This window comes from Emys orbicularis, chromosome 3 (genome assembly GCF_028017835.1).
Source record: "Emys orbicularis isolate rEmyOrb1 chromosome 3, rEmyOrb1.hap1, whole genome shotgun sequence".
NCBI lineage: Eukaryota > Metazoa > Chordata > Testudines > Emydidae > Emys > Emys orbicularis.
Genome location: NC_088685.1, coordinates 191,964,084 through 191,985,227, shown reverse-complemented (window position 1 = coordinate 191,985,227; position 21,144 = coordinate 191,964,084). Strand labels below are relative to the sequence as shown.

At 44.0% G+C, this 21,144-nt stretch overlaps 1 protein-coding gene across 3 annotated transcripts in view; it reads right to left on the bottom strand.

Moving 5' to 3' along the window:
• Positions 1–236: 236 nt before the first annotated feature.
• Positions 237–21,144, bottom strand: part of CCDC85A (coiled-coil domain containing 85A) — a 176,168-nt gene continuing 155,260 nt past the window's right edge. Inside the window, exons 4-6 of one of the 3 annotated variants that reach the window (XM_065401841.1) lie at positions 10,663–10,782; positions 4,663–4,761; positions 237–326 (exon numbers count right to left, since the gene is read on the bottom strand). In XM_065401841.1, coding sequence (XP_065257913.1) covers positions 237–326; positions 4,663–4,761; positions 10,663–10,782 — 309 coding nt within the window. The remainder of the gene's footprint in view (positions 327–4,662; positions 4,762–10,662; positions 10,783–21,144) is intronic. The other 2 variants (XM_065401842.1, XM_065401844.1) reach the window with 2 other exon arrangements.

Below are 21,144 nucleotides of genomic sequence, written 5' to 3'. Positions count from 1 at the left end.
TAGTGTAGTCAAGAGTAAACAGAGTTTACCCACTTTTCAGTTGGAGAGTATTGAGTTTAGGTCAGTTTATCCACTTTTTTTTTTAACCACTTCACCACTGTTTCAAAGAAGTCATGTATACTTCATGTAGACATCCTGTTGTCGGCTGAGAAGTTACTGTGGATAGAATAAGTTCCCTCTATCCGTCACTGGCCATTTAAATTCTATCTTCTGAGAGAGGTGACACTCAGGTCATTTTACATAGGTCCTTTATACTGATTTCCTGACAAATGTTGTCTAATTCCAGGACATGAACCTGCAGCATCTCCAAGCTTCCGCCACACAACCTAAAGGCAAGTGATAGAAAGATATGTCAGCTATATCATCCAACCAAAAGTGGATTTGTGTATCTGTATGCATTTTATTTATATATATATATATATACACACACACACACTATGCAGCATAGACAGAAATAGAGGCAGAGAGACACAGTAAGAAGGAAAAATAAATTTGGAAGGAAATACATTTTTGCCCATCTGTTACGTAGAAGTCTGTCCAGGAGCAATGTCTGTCCTGAAAACAAGGGTCATGTTTGGAAATCTTTATGCAATTGTTTATTAGGCAAAACTCCCATCAAAGTCAATTTCAGGCACACAGACCCCAATGCAGAAAAGAGTTTAAGCAAGTGCTTAGCTTTAAGAACATGAGTAGTCCCACTGAAATCAACGGAAGTGGTCCTATACTTAAAGTTAAGCACGTGCTCCAGTGCCTTTGCTGGATCAGGGTCATACATGAATGTTCAAGATTTTTCATAGTGTGGACTACATGTGAACAGATTTGCTCCTTGTCCTCACCTCTGTTCCCATTCATGATTGTATTAAATACATGCCACAACTACAACAATTCTTAGCACAGAAAGGTAATATTAGGAAAGCATTTAGTGTATTCTTAGTTGGCTTTTAATGAAGTTTACAAACAGGAAACAAGAAGAGTTAGCAACACGTGACTTTGCATCTCTCTGTGGACCACCAAGAAGCAAGAAATGGATCATTGGACAAGATTGGTTATTAGAAAGAGAAATAGAAGCAAGACAGGGTCAGAAGTAAAGATGAAATATGGGAGTACAAATTCAAGCACAGGGCTGTAAAGAGATTTGTCTTTGGACCAGTTGGATGGCCCAAACCAAGATTCCAGAGCCCAACACCCTCTGAATTTTATGTTCCAAATTGGCCCCACATTGTCGCCTGAGCCCATGTCTGATTTGAAGGAGATGGGTGGAATGAACAAAAAAGGCTGTTCCTAACAAAACAGTAACAGTAAAGATCATGGAAAAATGTCGATAACCAGAGACCAGTGTCATACCTCTAGCACAGTAATTGACACCTATAGGCTAGTTTCGCAAAGGGACTTAAGTGTCCCAATGCCTCTAGAGTGAGGCAGCAGTGCACATGCTGAGAGGCAGAAACATAGGTGACTTTTACTGCAAAAACTTAGGCGCCTGCAGGGTTAGGCGGTAGGTGAGTGGGAGGCTGTGAATCACAGTGGTGCCTAAATCTGGGACTTAAGCACTTAGCTAGCACTTTAGGTCCCAAAGCCCCAGATTTAGGTGCCACTGGGATTCACAAAATCCCCACTCAGCTGCCCCCTAACCCTCAAACTTAGTTGGCACCAAACTTTGTGCTGTAAAAGTTCCCTAGTCACCTAGCAATTGTAAGGATTAAGAAGCAGTTCCCTCATAACTTTTAGCCCAGTGGTTAGGATGTGAAAGATGCCCAGTTCCTCTTTATTTTTCCAGAGAGTCATTGGAGCAGAGGGACTGGATCCCGGGTGAGTGCCCTATCCACCAGGCTATAGAGCCATTCTCACACTGTCTCCAGCCCAGTGACTTCAATTATTTAGCAAAGTGGAACAGCTTCAATAGGCGAGATTGAGGGAGACTCACATCAGACTATCCCATAGCTCAGTGGTTAGGGCCCTCACCTGAGAGGTGATAGATCCTTGTTCAAAACCCTTTTCATCAGGTGCATGGGGGTTAATATCAGAATCTGAATCGGACAACCAGATGGGATCTCTCGTCACCATCAGCAGCCATCTTTGCTTACGTGTGGAAAGCAACCTATATACGGGCCTTGAAGCTATTCCAGCATATTGAGTTTGGTACTAGTTAGGATTTTCACTGGCACCTTTCTGAAGACAGAGTAATGTGGGCCAAACATCTCAGGAGTGGCTGCAAATACCCACAAAGGCACATTTGCCCTCAATCAAGTAATTGTATGTGGAACCTCATTTGTGTGGGCATGTCTAAACAAGCAGATATGCCCCAGCTTGCTACACAGTAACTCTACAGTGCTCCAGCAAGTCAGGCACCAAATAGCAAAGTGGACGCTGCTGTGGCACGCTAGAAGTTTCCTAGTGCGCCCTGATGTACTGTTGATACAAACAGTAGTATGTCAATAAGCACTAGGGAACTTCGTGAGCAGTAGCAGGGTCCACCCGGACAGTTAGTGTGCAGCAAGCTGGAGCACCGCAGATTTACGGTGCAGCAAGCTGGGCGGAAGTTCTCATGCTTTTGAAAGCCAGCTCACAGTAGCTAATATGAGAGAATAACTCCAAATGTACCTATGATTGTTACTTGTGATAAGACAGTGGCTAGAGGCTCCAATCAAAACCACACGTTTCACTGTACTAAGCACTGTACAAATGCAAAGTAAAAGGCCTATTTAAAAGTTATGTAGACACCCAATGTGAATAAAAAGAGGATGTGTTAGAAATGGTGTCTTTTCCTCTTGAGGAACTGGCATAATTTCCATCGTTAGTGTGGAATACACATGCATCCTGAGGGGAGAATGTGCCCCTTAGTGTAAGTTAGGGGAATCCTTAGGGATGGAAAGTGTGCTGAAAACATTACAATGCCTTCATATTTTGTGATGCAGACATTTTATAAACTGAAAAACCACATAGTAGATAAAAATTTTAAAAACAAAACCAAAATTTTCAGACTTGACTAGTGACTTTGGGGTCTCAACAGTTAGAGTGCCCACCTACCCTCTGAAAATCAGGTCCTTTTAAGATGTCCCAAACTGAACACCCAAAAATTAAGGTACCCCAAAAAATCAGCAGTGACTATTGAAAACCCTGACCCAGAATACAGAGGCAAAATGATCACATGACAAACATTTCACCTAAAAAAACCAAAACAAAAACAGGAGCAAAATAATGATTCTGTAAGCCCTAGGAAACTACAGTGAGAATTAAAACAAAAGACTAATTAGCTAATCAAAGGTTTGCTTTTCATCTGAATACACATGGATAACCCAAGGAGAAACAGGAGTACTTGTGGCACCTTAGAGACTAACAAATTTATTTGAGCATAAGCTTTCGTGGGCTACAGCCCAATTCAATGGATGCATGCAGTGGAAAATACAGTAGGAAGATATATATATACACAGAGATCATGAAACAATGGGTGTTACCATACACACTATAAGGAGAGTGATCAGTTAAGGTGAGCTATTATCAGCAGGAGAGAAAAAGAACTGTTTGTAGTGGTAATGAAAATGGCCCATTTCCAGAAATTGACAAGAAGATGTGAGGAACTGTGGGGAAGCATGGGGAAATAGTTTTAGTTTGTGTAATGGCCCATCCACTCCCAGTCTTTATTCAAGCCTAATATAATGGTGTCCAATTTGCAAATTAATTCCAATTCAGCAGTCTCTCGTTGGAGTCTGTTTTTGAAGTTTTTTTGTTGTAATATTGCGACTTTTAGGTCTGTAATCGAGGGGCCAGGGAGATTGAAGTGTTCTCCAACTGGTTTTTGAATGTTATAATTCTTGACGTCTGATTTGTGTCCATTTATTCTTTTATGTAGAGACTGTCCGGTTTGGCCAATGTACATGGCAGAGGGGAATTGCTGGCACATGATGGCATATATCACATTGGTAGCACGGCTGCTACTCTGAAACCAAGGAGAAACAAACATTTAAAAAGTTAGAATATATCTAATAATGGAGTAAAAACATTTAGCTTTTCCATGCTGAGCAGATGGAAAAAAAGAAAGAAAAGTATTTTTAAACAAACGTGTTAAATTTAAAACTCAAAACGTAAGTGCATTGGGAAGAAATGGTTGTGTCAGATATAATACATGAACATTTCAGACATGAAATTACATAACCATTGGGAAGTTTTATGGATTACTATAACAATATTTATCATTTAGAAAATACATTTTATCCATAAATCACAAAGCTCCGTGTACAGGTGGGTAATTATCACTAGCATTTTATAGATGATGAAATGGAGGCACCAAGATGTTAATATACCTGCCCAATGTCACACAGAGATTAGCCATCTTTTAACATCCTAGTCTTGATGACAAAGCTGAGAATAAAACCCAGGTCTCCTGAGTCCCATTCTAGTGCCTTATCCACTGGACCACTTTCTCTCTTTATAGAGATATATTTATATATTATAACATAAAATATGCTGACCAAAGTGTAATGATTATTTAGTTCATAAAAATTCAGTAAATTATATTATTGAAAAATCAGAGTGTAATTGGCTTCATTTTTATATGAAAACTTTAAAGGCACATTGTCAGCAATTTTTAAATATTGATAACCTTGGTACAAATATTGTTTCAGGTTTCAGTACAGAATACAAAATTAAGCACATTAAACTTACATTGCACATTTCTCTGACTATAGCTTTTTCTGTCTCACTAAGGTCATGATCATATTCTTTACCATGCTGCCGATCTATATTTTCCTGAGCTTCCAAGACCTGGGTATGTTAAAAAAAGAGTAAATTTTATTTTACAAATGGAATTTGTTCTTCAACTACAAAAAGAACATTAAGAAATTTAACCTCTAAAAAGGCCTTTTCAGTGTAAGAATATGCATGTGTAATTGGATAATAGATTTAAGTGTAATGAAGAGATCAGAGTATGTAGTCAGCACACAATTTACTCCAGTATACAATGAAATTGGACTAGATTTAAAAACTTGATGCAGAAATTACTGGGTGAGGTTCTATTGCTTCTGTTATGCAGGAGGTCAGAACAGATGATCAGAATGGTCTCTTTTGGCCTTAAGCTATGAAAAGTGCTGTACCTTACATCAGTACTATAACCTACATGGAACATGTATACAGTAGAACCTAAAGGATATGAACACCAGAGTTAGGGACTTACCAATCAACCGGACACCCTGTGAAACTGTCATCAATCAGACAGTAGCGCATAGAAAAAAGAAGAAAAAAGCAAATACTGTACTGCCTCAGGACATTAGACCCAAGGCTCTGGGCTTCAGCCACTGGAGGGTTGGGGCTGCAGCTGCAAGGTGGGGGGGGCGGTTGGGTTCCAGGGGGGGGCGGGGCTCAGGGCTTCTGACCCTCGAGAGCACCACGGCTCCATTCTCGGCTTCAGCTCCGCAGGGGGTGCCAGGGCTTGGGGCTTCAGCCCCACAGCTCTGCTCCCGGTTTCAGCCCCGGGGGTGCTGGGGCTTGAGCTACGAGGGGAATACTGGTTTCAGCCCCAGCGCTCACCCTGTAGCTAAAGCCCCTATCCCCCCCACTCCCTCCTGCTGAAACCAGGAGTGGAGCTGCTGGGCTGAAGCCCCAAGCCCCAGCGCCCTGCCCCAGCTGAAGCCAGGAACAGAGCTGCAAAGCTGAAGCCCCAATCCCTGGTCCTATAGGCATCAACTCCATGGGTGCTCCGGGGCTGGCGCATCCACGGAAAAAAAATAGTTGGTGCTCAGCCCATTGGCAGGCCCCACCAATCAGCTCCTCTCCCTCTCTCCCAGCGCCCCCCACCCACCGCGGTCAGCTGTTCGGCAGTGTACAGGAGGTGTTGGGGATGAGAGGGAGGAGTGGAGGCAGGAAGGGGCAGAATGGGGGCAGGGGCAGAGCGGGGGCAGGGAGAGGCGAGACGGGAAATGGTGCGGCAGAGTTGGGGGTTTGGGGGAAGGGTGTAGTGGGGGCAGGGCCTGGGGTGGAGTGGTGGTTGAGCACCCCCTGGGAACACAGAAAGTCAGCGCCTCTGCCTGGCACCACCCCCCTGCTGAAACCAGGAGCGGTCTGGCACTTCCCCCAGGGCAGAAGCCAGAAACGGAGCTTCAGGGCTGAAGCCCTGAGCCACAACGCCCCCCGCGAGGCTGAAACCAGGAGCTAAGCTGTGGGGCTAAGCTGAAACCCAAGTCCCAGTGCTCCCCCCAGGTTTAAAGCCCTGAGCCCTGGTGCTCCTGGGGGGCAGAAGCCCTGAGCCCCCCTCTGGAAGCCTTGGTGGCCCCTAAGGTCAGAAGCTCCAACACACACACCCTGCTGGGAGTCCTGACCGCCCCCCCCCCAGCCCTGCGGTGCAGCCCCAATTCCCCCATGTCTGAAGTCCATCACGTCTTTTTCAGAGTTACTATAATTTCAGAGTTACGGACAACCCCCATTCCCAAGGTGTCCGTAACTCTGAGGTTCTACTGTATCTCTACATGGAAATATGGCTTTTGGGTGATAAAACAATTCTGGACATAACATAAAAGCCTGTGATTCCATATGAAATGTTCACACAGTTATTTCATATGTACAAACACTCAATGGATTAGATTCAAATAAAAAAAAATCCATGCTATTCACTCAATTTAATTTAATTTAAATTAAATTAGACTCATAGACTCATAGACTTTAAGGTCAGAAGGGACCATTATGATCATCTAGTCTGACCTCCCGCATGATGCAGGCCACAAAATCTGACCCACCCAATCCTGGAATAATTCTCTCCCTTGACTCAGCTGTTGAAGTCCCCAAATCATGATTTAAAGACTTTAAGTCGCAGAGAATCCTCCAGCAAGCGACCCCTGCCCCATGCTGCGGAGGAAGGCGAAAAACCTCCAGGGCCTCTGCCAATCTACCCTGGAGGAAAATTCCTTCCCGACCCCAAATATGGCGATCAGCAGAACCCCGAGCATGCGGGCAAGATTCTCCAGCCAGAATTAATTTAATATCAGTTCCTAGAAGTTAACCTCTTCCCATTTAGGATTGAAGACTTAGTGCAAATGTTCTACTTGTCACAAGCAAGAGTGGTACCTATGCTTTCCATTTTACTGGCTAATTAGTCATTTTCTTCCTGTAAATACGCACAAAAACGATGGGCCCATTGACATCAATGTGCTTTGGACTATGCCCTTGGGATTTGGATTCAGGCGAGGATCCTGATTCAGGAGAGCACTTACACACACACACTTAACTTTGAAGTCCATGGAATTTAAACACATGCTTAACTTAAGCATGTGCTCAAGTGCTTTACTAAACTGAAGCTTTGGGGGGCACCTTTCTGAGATACACCACATAGGAGCTGACTTTTTGTGTGCTCCGGAGAACTGTATTTAAAATCAACTTAATGTTTAATAGACTTCAGTTTTGAGGAAAACAAAGCTCTAATTTATTTTATTTTTGCTAACTATATATGTGGTGATGGTGAAAGGTGCTACTCTCTTCTATGTTCTGAGTCACTGAGGTACAAACACTAAGGATATAACTTGCCCTATCTAGACAGTTATTAAAGGGTTTGTGGGGGTTAAGTCACTCCTGGATGGAAAGTAAAATTTTCTGAAATTCTTTTATGTTGCGGAGCATCTGCACAAAAGGAGGGTCAGTGGCCAACTTCACCTTACACTGTGGGTATGTCTACATAGGGATAAAAAACCCACGGCTGGCCTGGGTCAGCTGGCTCGAGCTCCCAGAGCTCATGCTGTAAGGCTGAAAAATCGCTACATAGATGTTCAGGCTCGGACTGCAGCCCAAACTTTGGGACCCTGTGATGGTGGAGGGTCCCACAGCTTGGGCTCCAGCCCAAGCCTGAATGTCTACACAGAGATTTTGAGCCCCGACAGCCCAAGCTCCACAAGCCCAAATCGGCTGACCCAGGCTAGCTCCTGCCATGCCACAGGTCTTTTATCCCTGTGTAGACATACCTCAGTGATCCTAAGTCAGGAGCCTTAGGCCTGGTCTACAGTTAGGACTTGTAAACCGACTAAAGGTATGACGTCAACATGCACAAATTAAAGTACATTACCTCCCATGTGGATGCTCTCACTCAGGAGTAAAGGATTAAGTTACAGCAAATTAAGACCACTTTACTCCTGAGTGACATCATCCACACAGGGGTTTAATGTGCTTACACTGACTTCACGCATTTAGCTGATTCACCTTAACTTTCCTTAGTGCAGACATTCCTGCAGAAGTTTTACCAGCATAACCATGTCAAGGGGGGAGAGGGGGTGATTTTTTAATCAAATAATTATACCAGTGTACACATGTACACACACACACACACACACAAAGTTATATTGATCAAAAAGGACTAATACTGGTATAGCTTATTCCCCTTCCTGTATTGGAATAAGCTACACCAGAATAAGCATTTTTATACTGCTACTGTAATGCAGTTATAGCAGTTTTTACTGATTCAACTAGACTAGTGTCGTTTAAAAAAAAAAAATCAGTAAAAATTTCTAATGTAGACAAGGCCTTGCACAGGGGCTGAGGCAGCAACAAGGGACTGCGTTTAAGTACAGAGATTCCAGGAGAGTCCCAGGCTTATCTATACATAAACGCTTCCCCAGTTTATAGATACCAGTGTAGTTAAAGTGGAACAATCCCATTACTGTAGACAGAGTGTTGTTGGTATAAAGGGGCCTTCTACTGGCATAGCTATTCCTATATAGAAAGGGAATAAGCTCTACCAGGAAAAGGCACCTGTATGCTAGTATAACTGTGTTCATACTAGGGCTTGTACCACCTCTAACCAAATCAGTTATACCGGTAACTTTCCAGTACAGCCCAGGCCCAAGAGAGACAGAGGTCCAAGTGAGCTGACTCTTGGAGACAGGGCAGTGGAGGGAGTTGCCTTGTGTGTTGTTTGTGACCACCTCTGTTCAAGGGATCAGGACTCATGTACATTTTTCAGTCTGGCTGAAAGGAAGAAATTTTATTTAACTGGATAAAATTTAGCACACACAGGGAAATGCCTAGCATCATTCATCTCTATTTCTGCCTGCTAATACAATTCCTATCAGGATAAAAGCAGGGGCATCATATCACAGAAAACTAAATTTTGTATACATCTAACCATTTTAATAACCCTAATGAGTACTTTACCACTGTAAACACATCCACTTACACCAACTAGCTATCAGACACTATCAAAAGCATGTTGATAATTGTTCCAATCAAAGTGATTTGTCAGAGGCTATACAAAGATAACTACAATAATCTTATTTTGTAAATCCACATGATCTCTAGGCTAAGTTGTTTTGTGCAGCTTTGTTTTCCATAATGATAGCAGGTGAAATTCACCCATCTGTGGAGGGCACACACAAGACCTTTGGTGCTGCTGAAACATGCACTTCTGAAGCACAGAGGAAACTGAATGGCTTCCCCACCCCTGGATACTACAGGGCTGGGATGTGTACTGCCCACAAGCAGACTGGGTGTAGATGGTGGCAGGGCAGACTAGGGGAGCAGCCACAGGAACCTCAATTATGTGCAGGTGGCAGGAGGCTAATCCTAAACTAGAGTAGTGGATGCGGAGAGACTGCCTGAACCCTGACATTCTGCTGAAGGAATGGCTTTCACTGCCACAACGCTGTTTACTCAAGCTTTATGTAGGAGAACTCAATGTCACCCATTCACATGACTTCACAGACTTCACTGGCATTTTTGTCTGAGTGAGGAGTGCAAAACTGGGCTCCTTAAGTAACTAATTTATCCTTACATCATTTCCTGGTATGGCAGGTAAGGAGTTACAGTGAATAATATTCCTGTTTTCAAATGAGTAAACTGTGTAAGAATGATTTGCCCACACCTCACAGAAGGTTATCACTGTTCCTGGTTCTATGCTCAGACCATTAGGTCACGCCTTTCTCTGTCAATTAGTTAACACAATTGTCCAAACTGTCCCAAAAGGAGAAAAGATTTCTATTGCATATCTGATGCATATATAGTGGTGGGACCGTGTACTTGCACAGTTGCCATGTGAAATCTCATGATATGCTAGATACCTCCTGATAGGTCATTGTAACATTTTGTTTCATTAAGGGAAGTAGTTGCTGTTAAAGTCACAAAGGGCCAGACTGTGAGCCCTCTGCTCACATAATTCCTTAGAAGTCAACAGGACTACTTCCTGTGTGCTCACCAAAGTAAGAAAGAGGTTCACAATCTGGACCAAAGTTAGCATGAGAACTGAAGAGATTATGGTGCATCGTTTTCAGCACTACATAGTAAGTATATCACACTCTCTGAAATCACATGACAAAGTCCATACCATGCATGTGCCCTGTATAATTTGGTTTCATTTTTATAAAAAATGTTTGTGATATTCATATTATTCACCTTATACTGTAGCAGAGAATACATCTAGTCCACAGATTGCTTGTCCCACCCTTCATCATAGTCATAAAAGAAAATATGTATCATTTATTATGGGAACACAATGGGGCCCATTGTGTTAGACACTGTACGCTCACAATGGAGATAGTCCCTGACCCAAAGAGCTCACACTCTTAAGTACATGACTGAAACAAAAAATAATGTTGTATACGAAGATATTGCAGTGATATTGCTCTAAGTACAATGGAACATATGTCAAACAACATACGTAACATTCTGCATATACTGTATGGGAGTGTGTGTTACCTTAATAGCATTTACCACTGCTTCAGGCTGCTGAGAAGGTGAGACATGTCCACTGAAGCTAGCTGGATGGTTTGGAGAGCAGTAACTCCCATCCGCCCCTGATGGCATCCTAAGGGGACCCTTAGTAGAAAATTAAAAACTATTTAATAATGAAAGGTGTTTGTAACTAATTAAGCAGATGTAAATTTAAAAAAAAGTCAGTTTATCATGTGAGCATGGAGGGCATATTTCATTCAAAACCTTTGCCTATCTCTGTGCCATGCTTGTGCTACTTTCAGTAATAAAAAGACCTGAATTAAGTCTAAAACACATCAGCTACATTGATCAAACTGCCTGAGTTTGATTCTCTAAAGATACTCTTTACCCTTGTTGGTGGTCACCTACTATCACAGAGAGGAAACCTGGTTAAGTGGTTAGAGCACAAGGCAGAATCAGATGCTTTGGCTCTATTCTCTGCTTTGCCACTAACTTAGCATCTGCAAGGTGTTCTACCAAGGTCTGTCTGTGCAGAGCAGCTTGCTGTACTGAAGCCTCACTGAAATCTTGAGCATGTCACTGAAACTCTGTGGCTCAGTTTTCCCATCTGGGAAATTAGGATACTACTACTTACCGACAGTCTTCAGAAGGGTGTTGTGAAGCTTAAAGGTAAACAGTTTTGGCCCCAAATATAGGTGTCACAGTTCAGGGCAACTGCACCTGTTTTCACCTCCATGGTCCAGCTCCTCAGCCATCACCTCTCTTGGGAAGAGACCTGTGTCTCTCTCCCTCCTGACAAGGGTTTTTCCAAGCTGCACAGTTCCCTGCCTACAATGAGTTCCCAGCAAGTCAGGCTACCTAAGCAGGCCTGCTTTGCTTTCTCCTCAGAGGCTATACACAGAACAATTGCCTTCAATTAAAAGTTTCCACACAGCCCATTCTGAGCAAACACATATATTTTCAAGGTGAAGGCATTACAGAGGAAACGTATTACAACAATAAACAAAACCTACACACATGCTAATAAGCTTAGCAGAGATCATCCCAATTCCAGCAAGGGCTCAGGAAGGATTCAGTCCATGAAATCCCACCAAGGGTTTTTTCTGCGGTCACAAGTTCAGAACAGCTTTTGTTCAGAACAAGCACACCCAGGACTCAGAGTCACTCATTTATGCAGTTTGGGTCTTTGACCTTGGGACCCTGGGAACAGGTAATCAGCAAAGGTCCCCTCCTCAGGGCTAAGCTTCAAAAGATGAGCTCTTGTGTACCCAGAGAGGGTATATTTGCCTACATCTCCCCCTAGAGATTTTCTGGGAAACCCACCTAGCTTTGTTTGTCCCATAAGTTCATTTTTGTCTGGCTCATTGTTTTAAATAGTCCTTTGATCCTCATAACACTTCCCAGGGTTTACACTGGTCACATCTCCCCTACTGAAGTTACATAGAATTGCACATTAACACAAACTTTGCATTTTGAATACAATGGACTCCAAAGGTACTTAAACTTAATTCAGTAAAGTTTTTTTTCCAGGATTTTGCAGGAAGTCACCTTATCTGTCACACTAGGTTTTGAGAATGCCTAACCTCAATCAAAATGTTTCCATGAGTAGGGGTTGATACTTTAATTACAGTTAAATTGACTGGGAAGAGTTTAATTTTGGAACATTCCCCTGTAGAATTTGCAGCCCAAATACTGCTGTGTCTTATTCAGAGAGGGGCAGTGTGAGTGGGGAGATACATGACTCCTGATTTATCCTTTTCCCACTTTAAACATATGCAGTCTGCTAAAGATAAAGTGACAGGTGGGTCCTCGAAAGTCACCTGCATTCTCTCGCTGCTTGTGCAATGGCATCAAATGTTACCAGCCTTGGAAGTAGCTCCCATTTATGGAGATATGGCTCAGACGGCAGCCTGGCAAGTCCATTCTCTTTACTTGTGGCCTGTGGCATTCAAAAATGCCATGGGTGGCATCAGTGGATCTTCTCCCACTCTGAGAGGAGTGTAGACTTCCAGTGCGTAGGGGAATGAGGCAGTGAGGAAAAAGGGAAGGGATAGCTCAGTGGTTTGAGCATTGGCCTGCTAAACCCAGGGTGGTGAGTTCAATCCTTGAGGGGGCCATTTAGGAATCTGGGGCAAAAATATGTCTGGGGATTGGTCCTGCTTTGAGTAGGGGGTTGGACTAGATGACCTCCTGAGGTCCCTTCCAACCCTGATATTCTATGAGAGGAATCTTAAAAAATGTAACAATACAAAAACTCAAAAGGAAAAAAAAAACCAACAACAACCCAACAAACAATGATACAGAAACAAAAATGGATAGGGGAGAGGGAAAGCCAAGAGAGTAGCAGCTGGCCTGACATGAGAAGATGCAGGATACATCTACACTGCAATAAAAAACCTGCAGGCACCAAGTCTCAGAGCCCTGGATCAACTGACTCAGGGTATGTCTATACTTACCAGGGATCGACGCTGTGGCAGTCGATCCACTCGGGGTCAAGTTAGTAGGTCCAGTGAAGACCCACTAAATTGACCACAGATCGCTCTCCTGTCAACTCCACCGGAATGAGAAGCGTAAGGTAAGTCAACAGGAGAGTTTCTCTTCTCGACCCAGCGCAGTGTAGACACTGCACTAAGTTGACCTAAGCTACATCGATTCCAGCTATGTTATTCATCTTATTGCGTAACTTAGGTCAACTTAACCCCATAGTGTAGACCTATCCTCAGTCTCGCGGGGTTTAGGCTGCAGGGCAAAAATTGCACTGTAGAAGCTTGGGCTCAGGCTGGACCCCAGGCTCTGAGACTAACCCTCCGTGCAGGCTCCAGCCCAAACCTGAACATCCACACTGCAACTGTTAGCCCCACAGTGTGAGCCCCACGTGCCTGAGTCAGCTGACCTGGGCCAGCCGCAGCCATGCCACAGGTCTTTTACTGCAGTATAGATGTGCCCTAAGGGGATACCCAAGCAAAAAGAGTTTGGGGACCAGCATGATCTAGTGGATGAAGCACTGAGGCAGGGATCGGCAACCTTTGGCATGCGGCTCACCAGGGTAAGCACTCTGGCGGGCCGGGCTGGTTTGTTTACCTGCCGCATCCGCAGGTTCGGCCGATCGCGGCTCCCACTGGCCATGGTTCGCCATCCCAAGCCAATGGGGGCTGCGGAAAGAGGCGCGGGCTGAGAGATGTGCTGGCCGCCGCTTCCCGCAGCCCCCATTAGCCTGGAGTGGCGAACTGCGGCCAGTGGGAGCCGCGCTCGGCCAAACCTGCGGATGCAACAGATAAACAAACCGGCCCGGCCCGCCAGGGTGCTTACCCTGGTGAGCCGCATGCCAAAGGTTACCGACCCCTGCACTGAGGAAAGCTGGGTTGTATTCCTGGCTCTGCCACTGATCTACAGTGAGACCTTGGTAAGTCACTCCCCACTCTTCTTCTGTTTCACCTCTCACCCTTCGTCTGTCTTGACCATTTACATTTGTAAACTCTACAAGGCAGGGGCTGCCTCTCACACTGACCATGTCTACACTATAGACTTCATCCAGCATAGCTATGCCGACCAGAGGTGTGAATCTTGACTGACATAGCTGCATAGACAGAAGCCAGTAAAAGCTGCATCAACACTAGAAGCACTTTTCCAGTATAGTAAAGCATCCCTAGTGTAGACATGGCGTATGTGCTTAGCTGGGGCCTTTAGATACTTCTCTAATAGAAATAGTGAAATCATAATAGCCACTGATCCAAGCATTTAAACAACAAACAACAACAGTTAGTAATTCTTTTCAATAGGGACTTAGAGTTGGCATTGTGCTGCAATAACTTCACTAGCTAAGTAAACATTTGCTGTTTGAGCACCTCAACTTGCAGTATTCAAAGTAGTTCCTATAACGACGATAGGGAGCAAAAGGCAAAACTGCTGTGTTGAGGTAACCTTATCTAGCAGCCTACTTCGGTGAAATGCTAAAAATTCAGTCTTGCAATAGCAACCCAATAACACCACAGAGAGAAACAGCTATGTAATACACTTAGGAGGTACTGATGATCTTTTCAACTTGACCTGTTCTAATATGCAAAAATAACAGGAGTACTTGTGGCACCTTAGAGACTAACAAATTTATTAGAGCATAAGCTTTCGTGGGCTACAACCCACTTCTTCGGATGCATATAGAGTGAACCATATATTGAGGAGATATACTCTGAAACCTGTTCTAATATGATCCCTTGTTGTTTTCATCCTTCACACAGAACATGATTTAAAAAGGAAGAAAACCATGCAAAGCAAAGCAAAACAAAGGAAAGCATTTAGAAGTTGCTAAAATACAGGAAAATATGTCTCCTTCCAACATTTTTTTCTTGGAAACACTGTATTATATACAAAATTCCCCAATTATTTTTTCTGTAGAAATGGGAATGCATTTCTGTTATAACCATAATAGTTAATAGTGCCAAGAGCCTCCAATGAAAATCAGTGCCTCATTGTGCTAGGTCCTGTGCAAACACATAATATGAGACAGCCTCTCTCTCCCAAAGAGCCTGCAATCTAAATAGAAAAGACAAATGGGGCGGGGGGGGGGGGGGGAGAGGGGGGAAGGACGAGGGAGGGGAGAGAACAGGCACAGGGAAGTGACATGCAACTGAATTCCCTGACAATATTGCATAAGAAACAGCCTGAGTTTGTATGTTCTGAGTGATTTTATGAAAACATTTTGGGCCTGCATCTCCATTATGTTACACCTGATATAGATATTTACACCAGTGCAAAGTGTAAATGACTGCACAAGCTGAAGAGAACAGAGAATTGTCTGATTATTACAGACAAGGGGCCTGATCCTGAGACTTCCTGGGAATTCACAGCACACTGAGATTGTGGGATTGAGCCCCATATGTGAAAAATCCTAGAAATAAAAGCATAGCTACAGAAATGAGAATGCTTCTATATAGACATCATAAATTGTATGCTGAAAACATGTAAATGAGTGTTTAGATCAGCATTTGAAACCAGTTTAGGTTCTCACTCATCTCATCCTGTACATTCATCTTTTCAAAGGATGTTGGGATTTTTCTTTTTTATGAGAAAGTGATTAAAACAGTTGTAACTGATGGCATATGAACCTAGTAATTGGGCTGATAACACTGACATACAAATGTATTTACCACAATACATAGTGAATCTTACAGTTCTCCGAAGTGATATACTGGTATCAATTTGGGAAGGGAGTTTATATAACTTTATATAAAAATAAATCCAAAGTAAAAATTTATAGATCTGCTAGTCACTGGACAAGCCTAAAGCTACCCTTTTGGAAAGGAAATAAGTGTTCAAGGGGGAGGGAGGAAAGGAGTAATAAAATAGATTGGAGCAATTCTGTTTTGGGAAAAATTCTCTCAGGTCCCTTTGTTTTCTTATGAGTCAATATTTTCAGTTTCTTTACTGACTCCATGGCCAGTGAAAACGCTGGCCAATTTCAAACTGTGTAAAATAAATATTGATATTAAAAGCAAGGAAAATACAAGATGCTGCACAGGCATCTAAAACCTCCCATATTCCAGAAAATATGAGTCCTGTGAGTTGTGCTGCTGTCAGAGTCCATGCCTTCCTGCAGGCGCTATGACTTCTTCCAGGAAGTCACTTCTGTGTACGCACAGAATACTTACCCCCATCACTGTCCCCAACTGAACATGAGAACTAGTTGTGAACATTTATGGGTCAAAGCAACCACAGTTCTCAAGGCAAATCCAATGCACACATTCATAAGAAGTGTTTGAAAAATGAATCTTTCTCCCTCAGGCATCCATCCCCTTTTGTCCTTTCACAAGAGGCAACAGCTTCCTATGCGCTACAAAAGGTGCTTTACTGCCCCTGATTGCCATCCATCTAAGCAGCTCAATGTGGCTTACAAAGACTCTCCCAAAATTGTTTACTTTGTGAGAATAGACTCTAAAGATAGACCTCGATATTTCATTTTGGATCCGGACATCAAGCGTTCCAAAGTTTGGAGCTCAGGCTTTGGTTTGGCCCAATAATTAGATAACAGGTTATGAGTCAAAGAACTGGTTGCGGATCTCAGTGCTACCAACTTTGGTGTACTTCCTTATCAGGGGTTTTGGTCTGCACCATTTCTGGCAAATAGTGGCAGTGCTGTACCATCAGACTGACCTTCTACTGAGAGGAGTTACTAGGGATGCTTGTGAACTAATAAATAAAGGATAAGGTCAAGGTTTTCTAAAGAAACTACAGTAAAAACTGTTTTATCTGGCACTTCACCAACCGGAAAGCTCTATAAACTGGTATTTCTGATCTTCATTGAAATTCTGGTTTATAGTCTGGTTGGCGCGGGGCTGGCAAGGGGCTGGGGCGTGGGAGGGGGTGTGGAGCACAGGTTCTGGGAGGGAGTTTGGGTGTGGGAGGGAGCTCGGGGTAGTGGGTTGGGGTGTGGGAGGAGGTGTGGGGTGCCAGATCTGAGGGGTGCTCAGCTCGGGCAGCTTCCTACAAGTGGTGACCTGTCCTGGCTGGCCCTAGGCTGAGGCGCAGCAGGCAGCTCTGCGCATTGCCTCTGCCTGCAGGTGCTGCCACCGCAGCTCTCATTGGCCGCGGTTCCCAGTCAGTGGAAGCTGCGGAGCTAGCGCTCGGGGTGGTGGCAGCACGCGGAGCCGCCTGCCACACCTCCACCTAAGAGCAGCCGGGACAGGTTGCCACTTGTGGGGAACCGCCCGAGGTGAGCACCCCCCAGATTTGACACCCCCACCACCTCCTGTGCCCCAGCCTGCTGGCCCGAGACCCCTCCTGCACCCAGACTCCCTCCCAGAGCCTGTGCTCCACACCCCCTCCCATGCCCCAACTCTCAGTCCCACACCCAAACTCCCTTCCTCTTAGTTAACTGGCATTTTTCACTTACTGGCACCCCCAATTCCCTCAACATGCCGGATAAAATAGCTTTTACTGTAGTAATTGTGAGTGCCTCCATTTTTGGGTGTCCAACCTGAGACCTCCAAAAGGGGACCAATTTTCAGAAGGAAAGTGCTCAGCACTTTTTGAGAATCAAGCCCCTTTGAAGTGTCTCAAAAGAGACACCCCAAAACTGAGGCAAACAAAACTTCTAGTCACTTTTGAAAATCATGATCTGTGTTTGGAAAATGTAAAAAAATTAAAGCTGATTCTTATATTGAAAGTGAAGCTGGGTAAAAGTCTTGGTATTCTGATGATTGATGGATGCCAAGTGAAGTCTTGGATGATTCTGTAGCACAGCACTTGGAATTCTCTAGTAAATGCCCACAAGAGGTACCTACATAGTTACTAATTACAATAGGAACTTCTTAGGGTGGCCAGGAGCCTGCCACATGAGAGTTGTGGAGTGGCCCGAATTCCACCCCCATGGAAGAAAGCATTTAGAAGCAGGTCCTTGCTTCTTTGTTAAAATCAGTGCAGTCAGGGTTCTGTCACTCCATAACTACAGGACCTCTTGCACCTTATTCTGAGGCAGCTGGTTCTGGCTCCTGTCAGAGACAGACACTGAAATAGACTGACCGCTGGTCTGATCCACTATGGCAATTCCTATGGTCACTACTGTGCACTGTTGACTCCATTATGAGCCTGAGAATCATAGAATCATAGACTATCAGGGTTGGAAGGGACCTCAGGAGGTCATCTAGTCCAACCCCCTGCTCAAAGCAGGACCAATTCCCAACTAAATCATCCCAGCCAGGGCTTTGTCAAGCCTGACCTTAAAAACCTCTAAGAAAGGAGATTCCACCACCTCCCTAGGTAACCCATTCCAGTGCTTCACTACCCTCCTAGTGAATAAGTTTTTCCTAATATCCAACCTAAACCTCCCACACTGCAACTTGAGACCATTACTTCTTGTTCTGTCATCTGCTACCACTGAGAACAGTCTAGATCCATCCTCTTTGGAACCCTCCCATCATCCAGACCATTAATAAAGATTTTGAACAAAACAGGCCCCAGGACCGACAGCTGAGGCACTCCGCTTGATACCGGCTGCCAACTAGACATAGAGCCCTTGATCACTACCCATTGAGCCCAATGACCTAGCCAGCTTTCTATCCACCTTATAGTCCATTCATCCAATCCATACTTCTTTAACTCGCTGGCAAAAATACTGTGGGAGACCGTATCAAAAGCTTTGCTAAAGTCAAGATATATCACGTTCTCTGCTTTCCCCATATCCACAGAGCCAATTATCTCATCATAGAAGGCAATCAGGTTGGTCAGGCATGACGTGACCTTGGTGAATCCATGTTGACTGTTCCTGATCACCTTCCTCTCCTCCAAGTGCTTCAAAATGGTTTCCTTAAGGACCTGCTCCATGATTTTTCCAGGGACTGAGGTGAGGCTGACCCGTCTGTAGTTCCCCGGGTTCTTTTTCTTCCCTTTTTTAAATATGGGCACTATATTTGCCTTTTTCCAATCATCCGTAATGCACATTGGAAAGCATAATCCCAGCTATACATATAAAATGATGGGGTCTAAATTAGCTGTTACCACTCAAGGAAGAGATCTTGGAGTCATTGTGGATAGTTCTCCATTAAGAAAGGGATAGATAATAGGACAGAAAATATTATGTTGCCTCTATAGAAATCCATGGTATGCCCACATCTTGAATACTGTGTGCAAATGTGGTCGCCCCATCTCAAAAAAGATATATTGGAATTGGAAAAGGTTCAGAAAAAGGCAACAAAAATGATTAGGGGTATAGAATGGCTTCCGTATGAGGAGAGATTAATAAGACTGGGACTTTTCAGCTTGGAAAAGAGATGGCTAAGGGGAGATATGATTGAGGTATATAAAATCATGACTGGTGTAGAGAAAGTAGATAAGGAAGTGTTGTTTACGATTTCTCATAACACAAGAACTAGGTAGTCACCAAATGAAATTAATAGGCAGCAGGTTTAAAACAAACAAAAGGAAGTATTTCTTTACACAATGCACAGTCAACCTGTGGAACTCCTTGCCAGAGGATGTTGTGAAGGCCAAAACCATAACAGGGTTCAAAAAAGAACTAGATAAATTCATGGAGGATAGGTCCATCAATGGCTATTAGCCAGGATGGGCAGGAATGGTGTTCCTAGCCTCTGTTTGCCAGAAGCTGGGAATGAGCGACAGGGGATGGATCACTTGATGATTACCTGTTCTGTTCATTCCCTCTGGGGTACCTACAGCAGAGAGAGATGGAATCAATAAACATGTGAACTTATTTTCTATTGTAAGTAAACCTATTGAATTCCTAATGCCAGGTCACCCAAAGCAGCTCTTTAATCAACAGGAAACAGGAAAATCTAGCACAGCTTCACCATATTGCTCTAGGAAAAAAATAAAATAAAATAAAATAAACAGAAACCTTGCATCGCCCTGGCGTTGACCCCAGAAAATTGGTGACACTCAGACTCTATTTCCACAATGCACAGGTGTAAGTGCACTTCACAAATACCTAAGTCACACAGTAAAGGCTCTTATGTGACAGTGCATGGAACAGCTTGCTCCTTTAAGTAGAAAGCTAATCCTAGGCCTTTTGGCTACTTGAGCCACCATAAAATATCATTTTTCTGCCTACACTATTGATAAACCAAGCTTTGAGACAAAGGGTTCCCGCCATATGCAAAAGCTATTTAAGGCAGGGGAGTGACATCATCGTAGTTCTTCACTGACTCCTGCCCCAAAGAGACTCTAGGAAACACCTGAGGAACACAGACTGAACTGGGGGTGGAGGGGAGTGTTGGACCCAGGCTAAAGGGATTTTTAGCCTGTGAAAGGAACACCTGGGGTTTTTAAGCTGTAAGCAAGTGCAGCTGGCCCCTTAAGAATCTCTGCAGCCTGCTTCAATCATCATTTAGGGTGAGAATTTGCTACTCATATCCAATTTCTTTAGTATATTAAGCTTAGTTCACGTGTTTTGTTTGTTTGCTAGGTAATCTGCTTTGATCTGTGTGCTATCCCTTATAATAATTTAAAATCTGTCTTTTGTAGTTAATGAACTTATTTTTGCTTTGTCTAAAACCAGTGTGTGGGAGTCATAACTTGGGGCAGAAAGCTGTTGCATATCATTTTCCACACTGAGGGAGGGGGCGAATTTCATGCGCTTACGCTGTACAGTATAATTTTGGGTTTACACTCCAGAGGGGGGCCTGCACTTAAGCAGCTGGGTAGTTCCTTAGCTGTAGCCTCCCCAGGCAGAGCTGATCACAACATCTGCAGCTGGGTGTGTCCCTACCTGTATGTGTGCTGGAGCTTGGGAGAGTGCTTGGCAGGCTGGTCACAGCAGTACAGTGTAAAGGGAGCCCAGGCTGGTGGATCAGGGGGACTCAGTGGTACCCCATTTCCAGATGGCACCCCAGGGGGAACCCGTCACAGTGGGGAAGTGAATGGGTTTCAAAATCAGGCAGTGATTGAACTGGAGTGGGAGTTACCCAGCAGGAAGAATATGCTTCCCTAGCAGGCCCCTTGCCTTTGGGAGTAAATGTTCCTGAAGAACAAGGTCTTTACATTTGCTGAAGTAGGATG